Source organism: Zosterops lateralis, assembly GCF_965231275.1.
Source record: "Zosterops lateralis genome assembly, chromosome: 12".
NCBI classification, from domain to species: Eukaryota; Metazoa; Chordata; class Aves; order Passeriformes; family Zosteropidae; genus Zosterops; species Zosterops lateralis.
In genome coordinates, this window is record NC_139772.1 from 2,421,239 (window position 1) to 2,437,151 (window position 15,913).

The 15,913-nt window shown below is 58.6% G+C and overlaps 1 protein-coding gene across 4 annotated transcripts in view; it reads left to right on the forward strand.

The window, feature by feature from the left end:
• The first annotated feature begins 2,511 nt into the window (after window positions 1-2,511).
• Window positions 2,512-15,913, forward strand: part of GSE1 (Gse1 coiled-coil protein) — a 102,178-nt gene continuing 88,776 nt past the window's right edge. Inside the window, exons 1-2 of one of the 4 annotated variants that reach the window (XM_083869965.1) lie at window positions 2,580-2,594; window positions 5,105-5,317. In XM_083869965.1, coding sequence (XP_083726091.1) covers window positions 5,267-5,317 — 51 coding nt within the window. In that variant the 5' untranslated portion in view covers window positions 2,580-2,594; window positions 5,105-5,266. Of the gene's footprint in view, window positions 5,318-15,913 lie in introns of all 4 variants that reach the window. The other 3 variants (XM_083869967.1, XM_083869963.1, XM_083869964.1) reach the window with 3 other exon arrangements.

A 15,913-nucleotide genomic window follows, 5' to 3' on the forward strand; every position in this document is an offset into this window, starting at 1 on the left:
CGAGGAGGCAGCGGCTGTTCTGCCTCCCTGGCAGAACTGGGAATTGCCTCCTTGGAGAAATATTCCCTTTTCAAACACCAGGCCATGCCGAGGATTATCCAGAGGGGGTGGCTGGGGCAGCAGTCACGCTGTCTCGAAGGCACTGTGTTGTTTGAAATGCTCTTTAAGGCACTTGATGACTCACAGCAACAGCTGGAAGGAATAAGCAGTTGGTAATTTCCATATTAACCTCCTGCTCCCAGGGATGTGGGATCTGCCACACGTGCCTGCTCCTTGGGGTGCCAGGGGATGGGTGCTGCTGGGGCCTGTCCTGCAGGGCCCCAAGGGCAAAGGGGACTGGGATAGGGACAGAGATGGGGATGGGGATAAGATGGGATAAGGATGAGGATGGGGAGGGAGATAGGGATAGAAATGGGGATGAGGATGAACATGGGAATGAGGGGGAGGATAAGGATGAGGTGGGACAGAAGTGGAAAAAGAAAGGGGTATCAGGATATGGATGGTGATGGGGCAGTCACAGGAATGGAAACAGGAATGAAGATGGCGATGAGAATAAAGATAAGGTTGGGGCTGGGCAGTGGGGATGGATGGAGGAATTGAGGCAGGAATGGGGATGGAAATGAGGATAGGGACAGTAATGGGAATGGGGATAAGGATGGGGATAGGGATTGACCCAGCACCCTGTGGGCTGCTCATGCTTCCATGCTGGCCCCCTGCCCTGTACAAGCTGGGGGAGACCCCCTGCCCCACCAGGCTGATCACAGCACCTCACACAGCTGGTGCTGAGTCCTGATGCAACACAGGGCCTGTCCTCCACCTTATAAGAGACATCTGTCCCCGGGGCTTGTCTTTGAGCAAGGGGACAGCAGGATAACAGCCACCCAGAGCCCACGAGGAGCCATCCTGCTCTGCATCCCTCACAGTGCTGGGCTGGGAGGAGCAGACCTGGCTGTCAGCAGGCCCTGGGTGGCTGTGGAACTCCAGCTCTGGCAGGAGGGGCTGAGCGCCGGCGGGAGCCGCGGTGGAAAATCCTGCGCTAGGCTCGCCTTGATCCCCGCGCGCCCCGGGGGACGCGTTTGCCGCCAGGGCATGTGTTTTCAGTTCTTACCGAGGCCGACTTGAGAAATTTTCTCTCCCTCCCAGCTTCTCTGTTGCAAACAGCGACCGCAGGGCCGGGGCGGCACAGGATGATAAATGAGCTGCTCTGTCCTGGCTAAGCCAAGGCCTGGGGAGCTGCTCTGAGGCCGTGTCCCGGTGGGGTGTGGGGTGAAGGGGGGAGCTGGGGGCTCGTGGTGACTCTGGAGAGGGGCACGGGGGGGTTGGTGTTTCAGGGCAGGGTGGGGAAGGGGGTTTGGCCCTGCTGAGCCGCGGACTTTGAATACGGCGCGTTGTTTTCTCGCCCCATCTGCGGAGCAGGCGGGAGAGCATCTGTCGGCTGCGCTCGAAGGGTGGGCCGAGCTGGTGGCCACAGATCCCAGGGGAGCTCCAGCTGGGCAACAGGGCTGAGGCATTCCCAGATCCGGTGCTGCCGCCCGGGGTCAGGGATCCCATCCGGCCCAGTGGCCCCTTTCCATCCGGGAAAAGGGGTGACACCGAGACACCCTGTGGGTCTTTAAAGAGCATCTGAGTCATGTCCACCCCGACACGCGGCGTTCCCGCTGCCCTCGGTGCATAGAGCAGCCACCACATCAGCCCTATAAATAAATAAAATATAACGAGGCCCTGCTGTCTTCTGGAAACCCCTGAAAAAGCCCCGTGGAGCCAGTTCTCCCAAAGTATCGTATTCCCGCTTTGTGTGTTGCCTCCCACCCCCTGCTCCTTTACTACCGGAGCCATCTGCGTGGAAACTGGATCCGGGTCCCTGAAGAGCCCTCCTGCCCCTGCCCGCGCTCCAGCTGATGTCACACAATCTGTTTGATCTCAGGGCCAGTTGCTCGGGGAGCACCGGACGCTGTCACCAGCAGTGCGGGTGGGAGGTGACACCGAGGCCTGCTCAGCCCAAGGGGGACCCAGACGGGGTGGCCCGAGGAGTGATGAGGAGTAAAGGACAATGTGGTTTCTGTGCATCATCTGGGTGTGCTGGCACGTGGCTCAGGCATTCACCCTGCTGTCCCTGTGTCCCTGTGTCCTACCCAACCACTGACCTTGCCTCTTCAGGTTTCATTCTGCACCCTCCTGAGCTCAGGGAGATTTGCAAGGACAGCACCTGGGATATTGCAGCCACTCACCGTTGAACTCAAACTCCACAGCACTGCTGGGAGCAGGCTTCCTCCTAAAATAACTGTTTAAAAAAGAAAAAAAAAATTAAATAATCCCCCTTCCAGCTTCTAATATATTTATTTAATGGTCAGAGCCGTGCCGAGCCGGTGGGCACGCTGACGAGCCGCTTGGGTGGTTAATCAGTCAGGTTTAATTGAGGCTGGCCCTGGGTACAGTCTGAGCTTCCGCGGTGCCTATTGTCCAAGGACAGCAAAGTGCTTTCCAAGCACTAAATCTTATCGCGGGCTGCGAGGCAGGTAAGGATACACCGGGATTATTGCCTGCGCCGCTGAAACGCCGCCAGCTCCGCCTGGGAACGCATCAGCTATTTACCAGTGAGTGGCAAAAGCCATGCAGCATTTTAGGAGCGAGCGGGAAATAGAATCTGGTATTGAACTGGAACAGCGGCAGGAGTTTTAAAACGGGAAATAAATTACCGCGGGGGGAGGTGGTCGGGACACCGAGTTAACGGCTGGAAAGGGCAGGGAAGGGCCGGAGTGAAGAGGGACGCGGTGGCTTTGGGGAGTGGGAGCCGCACAAAGCGCCGTGGTGCGGTCAGGGGGCGGCGGGTGGGGACAGTGTGACAGGGGAGTGGGGCCGGTCATCAAACCCCCTCGGGGGGCGGCTTTGTGAATCCCCACGTCCCTCCCCCGTGGGGTCCAGGCTGGAGGGAGGGCGGGAGGGGAGGGCGGGGGGTGGCAGCGGCTCGTTCCTCCCTCCGGGCCCCCCCGGGCGGGCAGGTCGTGGCGGGGGGGCCGGGGAGGAGCCGGGCCGGGGGCGCCGGGGCCGGGAGGCGGCGGGCAGCCGCCCTTCCTCCGCGCCGCCGCCGGGACCCAAACTTTCGCACCGAACTTTTATCCCGGGTTTATTTTTGTTGCTGTTCTCGTGGATATTTTGTTGCTGTTGAGAGCCGCTTTTTTTTTTTTTTTTTTAATTCTTTTTTTTTTTTTTTGCTTGTTGCCGCTGTTTCATTATAATTTTTTTTTTTCCTTTCTCGCTGCCTTCCCCCGGCGGGAGGAGGCGGGCGGAGGGGGGGGAGCGCTCTGCAAACCCGCCCCCCGAGCCTGCGTGTCCGGCGGAGCCGCGGGATGAGCCGGGGGCGGCGATGAGCGCGGCGGGGCCGGGGGCGGCGGCGGGGCCGGGGGCAGCAGCGGCGGCGCCGCTCTCCCGCAAGCAGCGGCTGATGGCCGCGCTGGCGGCCGGAGAAACAGCGGCAGCAGCAGCAGCGGGTGGGGGCGGCCCCGGGGCAGCTCAACCCCCGGCGCCCCCGCTCTGCTGCTTCATCTGCGGCGGCGGCATCAGCCGCGGCAAAGAGCTCAAGCTTCAAGTGCGACCCCCCCGCGACCACCGGCCCTTCTTCCCCTTCCTGCAGCACCAGGAGCCGGCGCCCGGAGCCCGCGCCGTCTCGGCGGAGGGTTGCGCCCTGGTCTGCGCCGTGTGCCGCTGCTTCCTGGGCGAGCAGTGGGACTCCTTCGAGCGCAGCCGCACGCCGGTGGAGAAGCGCATGTACTGGCTCAAGCGGCCCCATCAGTGCGAGGCGGCGGCGGCGGCGGCGGCGGCGGGGGGAGCCGGGCTGCGCCGGGGGGCCTCGGGCTGGGACCCTGCCGCGCCGCCGCGCAGAGCCCCCGGCCACACGGAGGAGGAGGAGGAGGAGGAGGAAGAGGAGGAGGAGGAGGAAGGGCCGGCAGCCGGCTCTGAGCTCTCTGAGCTCTCCGAGGCTGAGCCGCTCTCAGAGCCCGAGGGGGCGGGCGGAGCGGGTCGGGCCCCCCCGGCGGCGGGGGGCGAGCGGGGACCCCCCTGCTGCTCCTCGGACAGCGAGATCAACATCACCAGCGAGGAGGAGGAGGAGGAGGAGGAAGGCAGCGAGCGGCCCGCTTGGGCACAGGGCACCGCCTGCTACATCTGCGGCAGCCCCTTGGCACCCGGAGCCCAGCACCGAGTCCACGTACAGAAACAGGAGAAAAACTCGCCGGCACCTTTCTTCCCGTTCCTGTGGCTGCACAGCCCCCCGGCGGGAGCCCAGCCGCTGTCCCCCACCGGCAGCACCCTGGTGTGTCCCTGCTGCTTCGCCTCCCTCATGCAGCAGTGGCAAAGCTTCGAGCTGGCCAACGTGCCCGTGCTGCAGCGGCTCTACGTGGTGCCCCTCAGCGCCGGGGCCATGCCCAGCAAGGGCCGCCGAGGGGTGAAAGAGGATGGTTTGGGCATCCCGCCCGTGCCCGAGGCTTGTTACCTCTGCGGGGAGGAGTGCGGCAAGGAGGCGAGGCCGGTGGCGGCCAAAATCACCAACGGCAACGCCAAGAGCACCATGCATTTCCCCTTCCTCAGCCTCCTGCCCTGCCCGCCCGGCGCCAAGGGGCTCAACAAGCACTGGGAGGTCAGCAGCTGCCGCAAGTGCTTCGGGGTGCTGCAGGACCTGTGGGCCATGTACAGGGCCTGTCACAACGAGGAGCTCATCTCCTCCGTGCAGAGTTTCCTGGGCAGGTACCACCAGGTCTTCTCCGCCGGTGACCTCGCCGGTCACCCCGCTGTCATCAAGGCCGGTCCCACCTCTGTCTGCTACATCTGCGGGGCCGAGCTGGGAGCTGGCAAAGAGTTCCAGCTCAATGTCAACCCTCCGGGGAGATTTGGGGAGAAGGAACCATTTTTCCCCTTCTTGACCGTCTACCCGCCAGCCCCACGGGCCAGACCGGCCGATTCCACCGGGCTGGTGGCCACCTGCATCCTGTGCTACCACGACCTGCTGGGCCAATGGCTGCAGCACGAGGGCAGGAACTCTCACCACCCCAGCAGCGCCTGGTCCCGGCAGTACAAAGTGGAGACCTTCGTCTGCTTCTTCTGCCGGCAGGAGAAGAAGAGATGCCTTGGATTAAAAGCGGTTCAGGTGGCCAGGCTGCCCGTGTTCCTCTACACCCTGAGAGTGGCCAACAGCCTGCTGGTGGACGATGGGAAGCAACTGACCATCGGTGCCTGTGCTGAGTGTGGGGCTGTGGTGTTGGCTGGAAAGAGCATGACCCCACCAGAGCTGCTGGCAGTGGCACCCTCATCTCTCCTCCCCAAGGTAAGGCAGCTGGCCCAGACCCCATCCCTCCTATCCCAGCGCTTCCTCACCTCTGGAATCCAGGAGTTTGGAGTGGTGACATAGATGGATGCTCTTCTTCTTTTTTGGGTCTGGTTCCTGGGGATGTGTGTGTTAATGGATGGGGTGCCTTTAGCAATGAACTTTTGGAGCTGTCAAGCTGTGAAGGAGCAGATAAAAATCCTTCCAGGAGGTGGGAAGAGCCAAGACCTGTCCTGTTCCAGAAGTGTCCGTGTTGTTGGCAGCTTCTCAGGAGGGAGGTGGGAGCCAGGACAGAGGAAATCCCAATCTTGTCCTGCTTGTCATCAAGAGTGCTCAGAGGTGCCAGAGGGGTGGGAGGCCTGCCCTCAGAGGGAGCATCCTTGGGAAGCTGGAAGGAGCTCATGGGCTCTGTAGGAAACTTCCCAATTTATCCTGAGTTTTACAAGGTGCCTTAATGAAGGGATTTCCCTTGGAGAAGCCCTGTTGGGTGAGCACAGGGCTGGGTGCTGCTCTGGTTATCCTGCAGTGAGGGCTCCCCAAAAGCCCTGCAAACCCTGAAGGATGTCCTGAGTGTCATCGCCCAGGTGCTGTCAGATTCCCCCATTGCTCCTTTCTGTGGCTCCCCCTGGGGTTTCCAAGGTTGCTTTGGGGGCATCACCTCATAAGCACATGGCAGAGCAAAAGTTTATTCCTCCCAAGCTTGTCTTTCTTATGGGATGGGGAAATAACAGCTTCTTACCCCCCAAATTTCCAGCCTTTGGGAGCTCTCCAGAGCCACCGCTCTGTATCACCAAACCAGGCCCCAGGCTGGCCTCTGTCAAATGCCAACATCCCAAATCCCCCAGGTCACTTTCAAAGCCTTTCAGCTCCATCCATAGCCAGAACCCTGCAGCTCTCTGAGGCACTGGCATTTTCTTTAGAAATGTAAACCAGCCCTTCCAAGACAGCGCTCCTTTTCTCTCCCATCTCTCTCCCTTGGCTGCTTACAAACATAATTTCCCCTTCAGCTGTGCTGGCTCCTGAACTGAAGGGGGGACACTGCTTGGAAAGCCACCAGGCAGGAGCTGCATTCACCTGGAGGGTGCCAGGATGGCATGGGAGGTTCTGTTGGCACCAGTGCTGGGAATCCTCTGGAAGCTGCTGCTGTTGGGGGGTTTCCCCCAGGGTCTGTCAGCCTGAGCTGGACAGTCCTGACATAATTTTGGGTCATTTGTGGATGCAGGAGGTTTATTTTCACGTTTGCTGGGTGGGTTGTTATGCCCATGTGGTCACGGGTCTGGTGGCATTTGCAAGGTGAGCAAACCTGTGGTGCTGATCCAGGGGTGATGCTGGAGTGCCCCAGCACAGCCCAGTTGGGTGCAGCTGGTGAGAGGGGCATCATCTGCATGTCCCCAGCTGCTTTGTCAGGCCACCCTTGGTGTCCCCAGGCCACCTGATGGGGACATTATGGACAGCACTTCTGTTCCAGCAGGGATGGAATGCTCTGGGTGCCTCCTGTGGGGTTCCTTAGTGACCCCCTCAGATCCCAGAATTTTTCAGTCCTTGTCCCCACTGGCCTCAATCCTCAACTCCCACAAGGACACAGAGTGTGTCCCAGGGAAGGGACACTATTGAATTCCTCCTCTTGTTCCTGGGTTTGCTAATGAGCAAATTAAGGGGCTGAGTGGCAGGAGGCACAGCAGAGCTGCCTGGGGACACAGTGGCCGGGCTCTGCCATGTCCTGGTGGGGACTCTGGCTGGCCAGAAAGTCCTGGTGCATTTTCCCTCCCTGTCTCCACATGCTTTCCAGCAGACTAAGACCTCACAGATGTCAAGGTTATTTAAAACACGGCTTAAAGCTTGGGTAGGGCACTTGGTTAATTTAGCTGTACCCTTGTTCAGCCACGCTTGCTGCTGAAAGTCACCCCAGATGAGCCTTTCACTCTTGTGTGACGCCCAGGTCCCCTGTTCTGATGGGACCAGGCTGGAGGGAATGAACCTGAGCAGTTAAAATCATCTCCCCAGTTCTCCTTTCAGCTCTTCAACTTCATTTTTGGACTGCACTTGCTTTTTCACACCCCCCTGCACACAGCTGTGGTTTGCTGCTGTCCTGCCTGTGTAGGGTTGACACAAATGGCTCAAAGCTTGAGGTCAATACCCCAAAAGCCACCAGAAATCCCCACATCTCCCTTTTTTAGCAGGACAGCAAGATCAGGATGGGGCTGAGGTCCTCTCTGTGCCAGTGTGGAGGTGCTGATGAGGGACCCCCATGTCTGAGGCTTGTCAGGAGGGAGGAGCCACTGATATTTTGGATGGGTGGTGCCTCTGCTGCTGGTTTGGTGGTGGGGAGCAGCGGAACAAGCGATGCTCTGTGGAGGTGTGGAGGTGCCTGAAGTTCTCCCTGCTGGAGGAGGATCTCCTGGAGGTGAGCTCTGCAGAACCCTGCTGTGCTTGGCACTCGTAGGGCGAGTTTGGGGTCTCCTCTCCAAGAAAAAATGGCAATGCTGGGTGTAGAAAAGAGCACCTGGCTTGAGCATCCTTTGGCTTGTCACCCTTGGTCCCCAGATGTGCACGGTGAAAATGGATTTTCTCTCTCTTTACAAGGGGAAGCTGTGTAGATCAGTGCACTTATTGGTGCAGGGCTCTGAGTTTGGGGTATCCAGGTGGGAAATCTCCTCCTGCTGATCTGGATAAATTGCCTGTGTATCCCACTGGGATGTGGATCCATCCCGGGAGGAGCTGGTTCCTCAGGCAGTTGCTGTTGGGAGTGATGGCTTTGAATGAACCACAAAATGCCCAGATTTGATTGTTTCCCAGAGGTGACAGTGACCTGTTCCTGGCTGGCTGTGCCTTCTCAAGTCACCCCCAGGCTTTCCAGCCCTCTCCACAGGGGTGAGGTGATGCATTCCTAGCTCAAGGGGTGCTTGTCCTCAGCCTGGCATTCTCAGTGTCCTGTGTTCACCAGGAAAAGCTTCCCCTGTTCTTCCAGCTGTTCCCATCTTCACCTTCCACTGCTCTCTCTGCACTTACGTACCTGTAAAAGTGACTCCTCTTGAGGTACTCTGTTGTTTTTTTTTTTTTTTTCCTCTTAAATACAACTTTTTGGAAATACTTCCAGGTGTCTGGAAAGCTCTCAAATCCTACCATAACTCAAGCACAGCTGTTCAGGACAACCAAGTGATCAGGTTTGCCCAGCCCACACGAGTTCATGAATGGCAGGTCCTTGTCACCCCTCGATGTCCTGTGACAAGGTGACCCCTCAGTGGGTGAGGGCTGTTGTCTGTGTGGACTTTAGTGAGGCTTTGGCAGCATTTCCCATAGCATTTAATGAGAAACTGGCTACTCATGGCTTGGATGGGTTGCTGTTAGTGGGTACAAATTGTCTGGGTGCTGGGCCCGGAGAGTGGCAGGGAATGGAGACACATCCCATTGGTGGCCGGTCACCATTAGTGTCCCCAGGGCTCAACATTGGGGCAGCAGAGCTGGGGAAGGGTTTGGAGCCCCAGGAGAGGCTGAGGGAGCTGGGAAGGGGCTGAGCCTGGAGAAAAGGAGGCTCAGGAGGGACCTCCTGGCTCTGCACAACTCCCTGACAGGAGGGGACAGCCGGGGGGGTCGGGCTCTGCTCCCAGGGAACAGGGACAGGAGCAGAAGGAACAGCCTCAGGCTGGCCCAGGAGAGGCTCAGGTTGAATTTTAAGGAAAATTTCTCCACTGAGAGAATCATCAAGCTCTGGCACAGCTGCCCAAGGCAGTGGTGGAGTCGCCATTCCTTGAGGGATCTAAAAGGTGTGGCCCTTGGGGACATGGTCCCTGCTGGCCTTGGCAGTGCTGAGGGAACAGTTGGACTCCATGATCTTGGAGGGCTTTTCCAACCTAAACAAACCTGTGGTTCTGTGCTCAGTTTCCTTTGGTGTTGCACGATGCTGTGGAGGTGTTGGCATCGTGCTCCTCCTCGGGAGCAGCTGGATTCCACTGCCTCTCCCAGCCTTGTCCTCAGGCCGCTTTCTGGGAATCACATGGTGTTTTCCATGCCCCATTCCCACTTTTCAGAGCACACCTGGGGCTGGCTGTGTGGGGCTGTGCACAGTCAAGCCCCGGGGGCTGAGTTCACTGTATTTACTAATTGCCAGCAGCGCTGTTGGCTCAGCTGGAGGTTTGGCCCCTTCTGCAGGTTCCCAGCTCCAAAGGTCATGGCTGCATTTCCAAATCACTGCGTCGAGCTGACAGCTGTTGGTGGGTACTTTCCTTTTGGCTTTCAAAAAGGGTTTTGGGCAAAAATCAAAGAGTTCTTGTGTTCTCCACTAAACCTTGTCCCACTGATGCTGAGCGGCAGCCAAAGCTCCTGGATGCCAGAAAAGCAAACCCAGAAGGCGGGGAGTGATGCCTGAGCCCTCCTCCTGCATTGCACCAGGGCAAATTATGGGATATTTGGGTGCACTGCAGCACAATAATTAAAAGACCTGTGTAGGAAAAACCTCAGGCACCTCTGCCTTCTTTGCATCTTTTATGGATTTCAAAGGAAATCAAAAACCTTCTGGGATACACTGGCAGTGTTTTGGGTGGTGCTGCTTTTTTGGCCAAGCTGATGGCACCTCTGTGTCCCCAGCCCAGACATCATGTGTGGGCTCCAGAGGGGTGGCACAGGCTGCATTTGGCTTCTCCTCATCCCTTAAATAAGGAGCAGAGCTGGTCTTACTCATCTCAATCTTTTGGCTTCCAGCTTGGGTTGGTTTTGGTGGTTCTACCTGTGCCTGTGGAAATTTTTGCCGTCACAAATTCCAGCAGATTCAGAGCAAAATCAGGCCAATTTAAGCCAACTTTGTTGGGACAAATCTGTGCAGTTTGCAGCATGTGAAAGTTGTTTTTAGTGAGGCCCATGTTCAGCAAAGCAGCTGCTGCAGCCAGCACTGACTCGGGCTGGCATTTTCGGGTGAGATCTCAATCCCAGCACGGAGGTGGCAATATAATCATGACATGACTTCATGTCTCGGGGCACGGCCTCCCTGGGGATCGTGTTCCCAGATGGCAAACAAAGAAACAACACAGGGAAAATGTGTTTTCTCCTGGCGCCGAGGTCAGGGCTGCTTTGCTCTGTGGGAACTCGCACCTGGCTGTCCCTCCTCATCCTCACCCACCTGTGTCAGAGTCACCCCCTGGGGTGGTGGCTTGTCCCCCATGGGGTTTCCAGCTGGAGGTGTTTGTCCTTCAGCTGCGCTGTGGGGAGCAGCACTGGGGGCTTTGCTTTGGCCGGGCTGACCTTGCTGGACCAGCTGTCCGAAATTCCAGGGCTCCCGCGCCGCTGCCAGCGCCGTGTCCTGCAGACCTCGTGCTGACTCCACAGCTCACCAGCTGGCTGCTATATATTTATTTTTCACCCTGCCCTCCCTGCTCTTTGCTTTCTCCCTGCCTTTCCCAAAAGCAGCAGCGCTGCAGGGACTGGCAGCTTGAGCAGGCACCTGCCAAAAATGCTGGTCTGACACTGCACTGCACTCCCCAAAACACCCCCTGTGGGCACCCTGGGGAGAGGGACCGGCTCCACTCTCACCCCAAGCAGTGAAAATGCTTTTGCAACTGCTGCAGCATCCCCTGGAGTCGCAGCCAAGTCGGGAGATGGGGTAACGGGACGAGGCTCTGGCTGCTGCGGCCGGACAGATGTTTTGTCCAGACACTTGGCTTTTCTCAGCCGTCCGGGATGCTCAGTCACAGAGGGCAGCCTGGGATGCTCCTTGGCTGCTTCCCAGCGAGGAGGGACTTCCCTGCACAGCAGCGTGGGTGCCTGGTTTTCCAAGTACATCAAGGAATGGCAGGAGTTGGCTTTTCATCCCTCAGGATACCAGCTGAGGCCTGTCCTGACAGCTCTGTCACTGTCCTTGAGTGGTAAGGAGCTGTCTCCATCTCCTGAGCAGGTTTTGGGGCACAGGGCACAGCTGGTTTGCCATGAGCCTGCTTACACCACCTCTCTGGCTGCAGTAGGTGCCCTGGATCTGTTCCCATGCTGGTTTTTGAGGTGGAGAGGGCTCTGTTTACTCCTTGGTGGCACCTTTCACTCCTGTGCTGCTGGGCAGCATCTGGCCAGATGTTCCTCCCTGCAGCAAAAGGCCACATAATGCCATCCTGGCCTGGAAGGGATAGCATGGCAATGTCCCTCTGCTGTGCCAGGGGAACACTGCCCTCCTTGGGGACTGCCAGGGTGGGGACTTGAAAGCACATCCATGGGGATGGCGAGGTGGGAGCATCCCTGGGAGCCGGGGCAGGAGCCTGGCTGGCCGTGGCAGCCTCCCAGCCACGCCGGGCTCTCTTCCACTGGGAGCAGCTGGCGGCGGGAGCCTTTCCAGCAGCACGATTCCCCCGGGCCCCATCCCAGAGCCGTGACAGCCCCATGTCCCCACTGCCAAGGCGGGTGGCAGCGGTGCCTCGGGCGTGCCTTGGCTCCTGGTGGTGCCGCAGAGTGCCACGTGCCAGCCGCGCTGCGGGGACTGCGGGGCTGCTCCTGTGCCAGAGGCATCACTCCCGGCTATCCCAGCCTGGTTCCCATCCCCGGGCCGTGTGGAAGGTGCCAGAGCTCCAATGCCCAGCCCAGGCTGCTGCGGGCAGGTCGTGGTTTGCTCCCGGTGCTGGGGGAGCAGCTGCTGCGGCCTCTCCCTGGCACATGTGAGCCGAGCTGTGCCGTGGCTGGATAAACAGCCCCGTGCAGCTGCTCTGGCTGCTGTGTGGCTCCTTTGCCATGCTGGATCTTCAGCAGCAGGGCAGGGGTGGAAGGGGATGGCTGCAGGGTGGATTTTTTGGCTGGGCTTGGGAGAAGGGTGACGTTACCTGGGTGCGCTTTGCAGCCTGGCGTGGGTATGACGCTGCTTCTCCCTCTTTAGTTTCCTTCTTTTCCTCCCCTTTTCCACGTTAGCACAAGTGCTGCCGGGCTTTAGTAGCTCTCAGGAGACTGAAGTCATCTGTTTACCCACAGAGCTGGCGTGCCTGGAGCAGCAGCTGCCCCGGCTTTCCCTCTCCAACCTGCCAGAGAGGTGCCTGTGCCGGGCGTGCCGTGACCTGCACCGGGGCAGAGCCAGCCCTGAGGCTGCCCTGGGCTGCCTCACGTCCCATCAAATCCCATACATCCCATCCCATGCCAGGATGGGGCTGGGGTGTCCGTGCTGTGGTGGGGCAGGTGTAGGAGCTCCCTCCATGCAGAGAATTCCCAACACGATGTGTTTTGGTGGCCATATCCAAGCCCCGGTGCTGGATGGGCCATTCCCGGTGGCACAGGGACTTGCTGCAGTATTTACTGAGGGTTATTCCATAACCCTGGGCACACAAATTCAGGAGATTGCCTTCTGCCCTGGTGCTGCCTCTTCCTACTGGCTTCTTCTGTGGCAGACTTGGCCACAGCATTACCTGCCCTGGTATCCTGGAAGAGCCGGGTCCTGGCAGGGTAGGGCAGCTGAGTTTTGGGGCTGGCTTTGACCAGGAATGAATGGGGAGGGTCCTAGCACCTCCATGAGGGATGTGAAGAGGGTAGGAGGGCTTGCAGGGACTGGTTTGCTTTCTCCCAGTGAATTTTTTTCTTCCACTTTAGAGCTGAAACAAGGCTGAGACCCAGCTGGGATGAGAGGGAAGGTCCTGGTGGGAGAGGGGTGGTGGCTACCTCACACCCAGGGGCATCCCCCCCTTGGTTTGGGATGGACAGCTGCCTTCCCTGGCCAAAGGGCAGGTGTCTGGACTGCTCCCAGGCTTCCAGCCCCTCTGTGACCCCCTCGAGGCTGTGTCTGCTGTCACCCAGTATGTCCCCAGCACCTGCTGTTTGGGGGCTGGAGATTCCTATTTTGGGTGCCCATCCCTGCAGGATTTGCATCCCATGGCACAGCCCAGACTCTGCCAAACTCCATGCACGGGGAGTTTTCCCAGCTGACCCTCCAAAATGGTTTTAATTGTCCTTCCCAGCTTTGCCCCTCCTTGGAAATGGAGACTGCGTCATCTGACGGATCTGAGGGGCCACCAGCAGCCACCTCCGTCCCTGGGGACACCAGGGAGGGACCTTGGAGCTGGGAACATTCTGGTGACAGCCAGGACATGTGGCTCTCGCTCAGTGTTTTGCAGCCTTGGTGGAACAGACAGACTTGGGAGGGAGGGACACACAGACAGCTGAGGGCGTGGGGCACACAGCAAATTGCCACCATCATCTTCCAGCTGCTTCCAGCATGTTTCTGGAAAGGGGCTGACTCTGTTTGGCCGTGAAGCTTTACATCGAGTGATGATCAAGTGCTGATGATTCCAGATATTCTCCTGGCCAGGAATAAGTGTGTATTTATATATATATATATATATATATATATATATATATATGGATGGATGTCTCCTGCCCTCCTCCTTGTCCTCACAGCTAAACCAGCCACATTTTCTCCTCCCCACCGCTCCCCCCAGCTCTTGGAGCAGGCAGCAGGAGTTAACCCGGCATGAAAACACTGCAAAGACAAGGCCTTTCAGTTTTCCCCGGAGGCAGCGGTGCCAAGGTCAACCCGGTGTGGGGACAGGGCTGGGTTGTCACTGCTGGCCCCGGTGTGGGGCTCCCAGGGAGCGGGGGGAGCCGGCCCTGCTGCCTGCAGACAGAGTCCAGATGCTCCGGCTGCGGCGTCTCTGGAGGGAGAGATGAATTCGCTCCTGCCGTCTTCTGTTTTCAGTCCAGAACATCTGCACAGTAACTGGGAAATCTGGGCTTTCTCCTGCTTCTCAGCCAGGTCCTGTCAGCCCTTTCCTCTTCCAAAAAGGGGCTTGGTTTTTTTTTTTTTTTTTTTTTTTCTCCTCTTCTCACTATTGCTTGTACTGTGTAACCTGCTCCCTGCTGTGCATCCTGTCAGGGCTCTGCTTGGATTTCACTCCATAAGGAGCATTTGGAGGGACCTCCCCATCTCGGCTCAGGGATGTGGATCCCCAGGAGCAGATTTTGTCCTGAGGGGCTGTTCCCTTGTGGCACTGGGATCACCCAAGCTGCTGTATCACTCATTCCAGGGCTTTTTTCCCTCGCTGATCTCCCTGTTCTCATGCTGATCCTGCATCCTGGAGCCCGGGTGCTGCATGCTGTGTGCTTGGGGCTGCACAACCCCTCCCAAAAGCTGGCACTGGGAAGCATTTGAGGCTGCAGCAGGGTGGGGGCCACCCTGCTCCCTGTTCCCTGTTCTTTCCAGCAGTGAGTGGCTTGGCCAGGCTGGCCCTGGGCTGGCCAGGACAGCTCTTGGCTTGGCAATATCCCACAGGGGTGAGGTTTGTTCCGCAGCCGCTGGCTTGGGCTCCTGGCAGGGCTCTGGTGGGTGCTGGGCACCTCCTTCTCCTTGCTGCTGCTTCCACCATGCCATGGGGACCTTCAGGAAGAGTCACCCCCATAACTGAAGCCCTGGAGGAGGAATAAATCCTGCTGTCATGTCCTTCCTCCCTTTCCCATGCACAGACAGTCTGTGCTCTCACCCTGACCTTCCCCACTGGAGCTGCTGGGGTCTGGTGACCCCAAATCAGGCTCCATCCTTTACCCATTCTTGCTCCTTCTCCTTCATTCATAACAATTTCCTCCCTCTTTGCTCATCATTTAGTCCTTTTGCTGTGTTTTTTTCCCCACCCCTTGCTGCCCTAGTTCTGGCTGTGCTGGCCCTGTGCCCGGTGCCCTCTGCTCGGAGCGGAAGGAAGGGCTCCAGGGAAGGACGGTGACCTCGGGGTGATGCCAGCAGGGCTTTGTCCTTGGCTTGGGCAGGACTGACAGACAAGGGACTGACCCCTCAGAGGGGCTTTGGGGCCATGGATATCATGGGTGCTGCTCCCCCAGGCGAGCAGGGGTCTTTCAGGATGCAAAGAGACACAGGAGGAGGGAGATGCCACCTTTGGGGACCTTGGGACAAAACCCAAATAGTGCTGCCCCCCCCCCACTTTGGGTTCTCTGCTCCCAAAGGAGAAGGAAAACCTTCAGGATGAGATGATTTTGGGTGGACTTGAAGGGCCAGCAGGCTGCCTGGGCAGGCTGGCTGCGAGCTTGGCACCCTCAGGCACCTGGAGGTGACAGCGTGCCCGGTGTCCCTGTCCTGGGGACAGCCACACAGCACTGCCCTCACAGCTGCTATTTCTGGCCTCTGCACCGCAGCCACCACCACCGGGGCCAGCAGCTGCTGCCCTTTCCCTTCCCATTCCCTCAGATCCGTGGGATGGATGGAGACAGGATGAGGAATCCCCCCCAGCGTGGGCGGCAGTGGAGCAGCTCAATCCCTCTGGGGATCTTCCCCTGCAGCCCCGTTTTCCTCCTGTTCAGCCCTATGTCTCTGTTTGGTGGGCGGCTGTAAAAATAGCACTTGGTTTGAGTTAGGAGGGTGGCGGGGAAGGGCCGGGAGGGGGCCGGGGTGCAGGGGGAGGTCCGGTTTCTCCCTTTCCTGGAGGAATTAGGGAGGCCACATGCTGCCAGGAGTGTTTGGCTGGTAGAGGCAAGCGGAGGCTCCGAGGAGGCGAGCAGGCGTCCGCACAGATGGAAATTTGATCACCCACGGCTCAACAGATTGTTTGATTTATTTTAAAATCAAGCAGATGGCTGCAACAGGAGTTTGTTTAAGTTCAGCTCCGAGCTGGGCCAACGGCCAGGATACTCGGGGGTAGG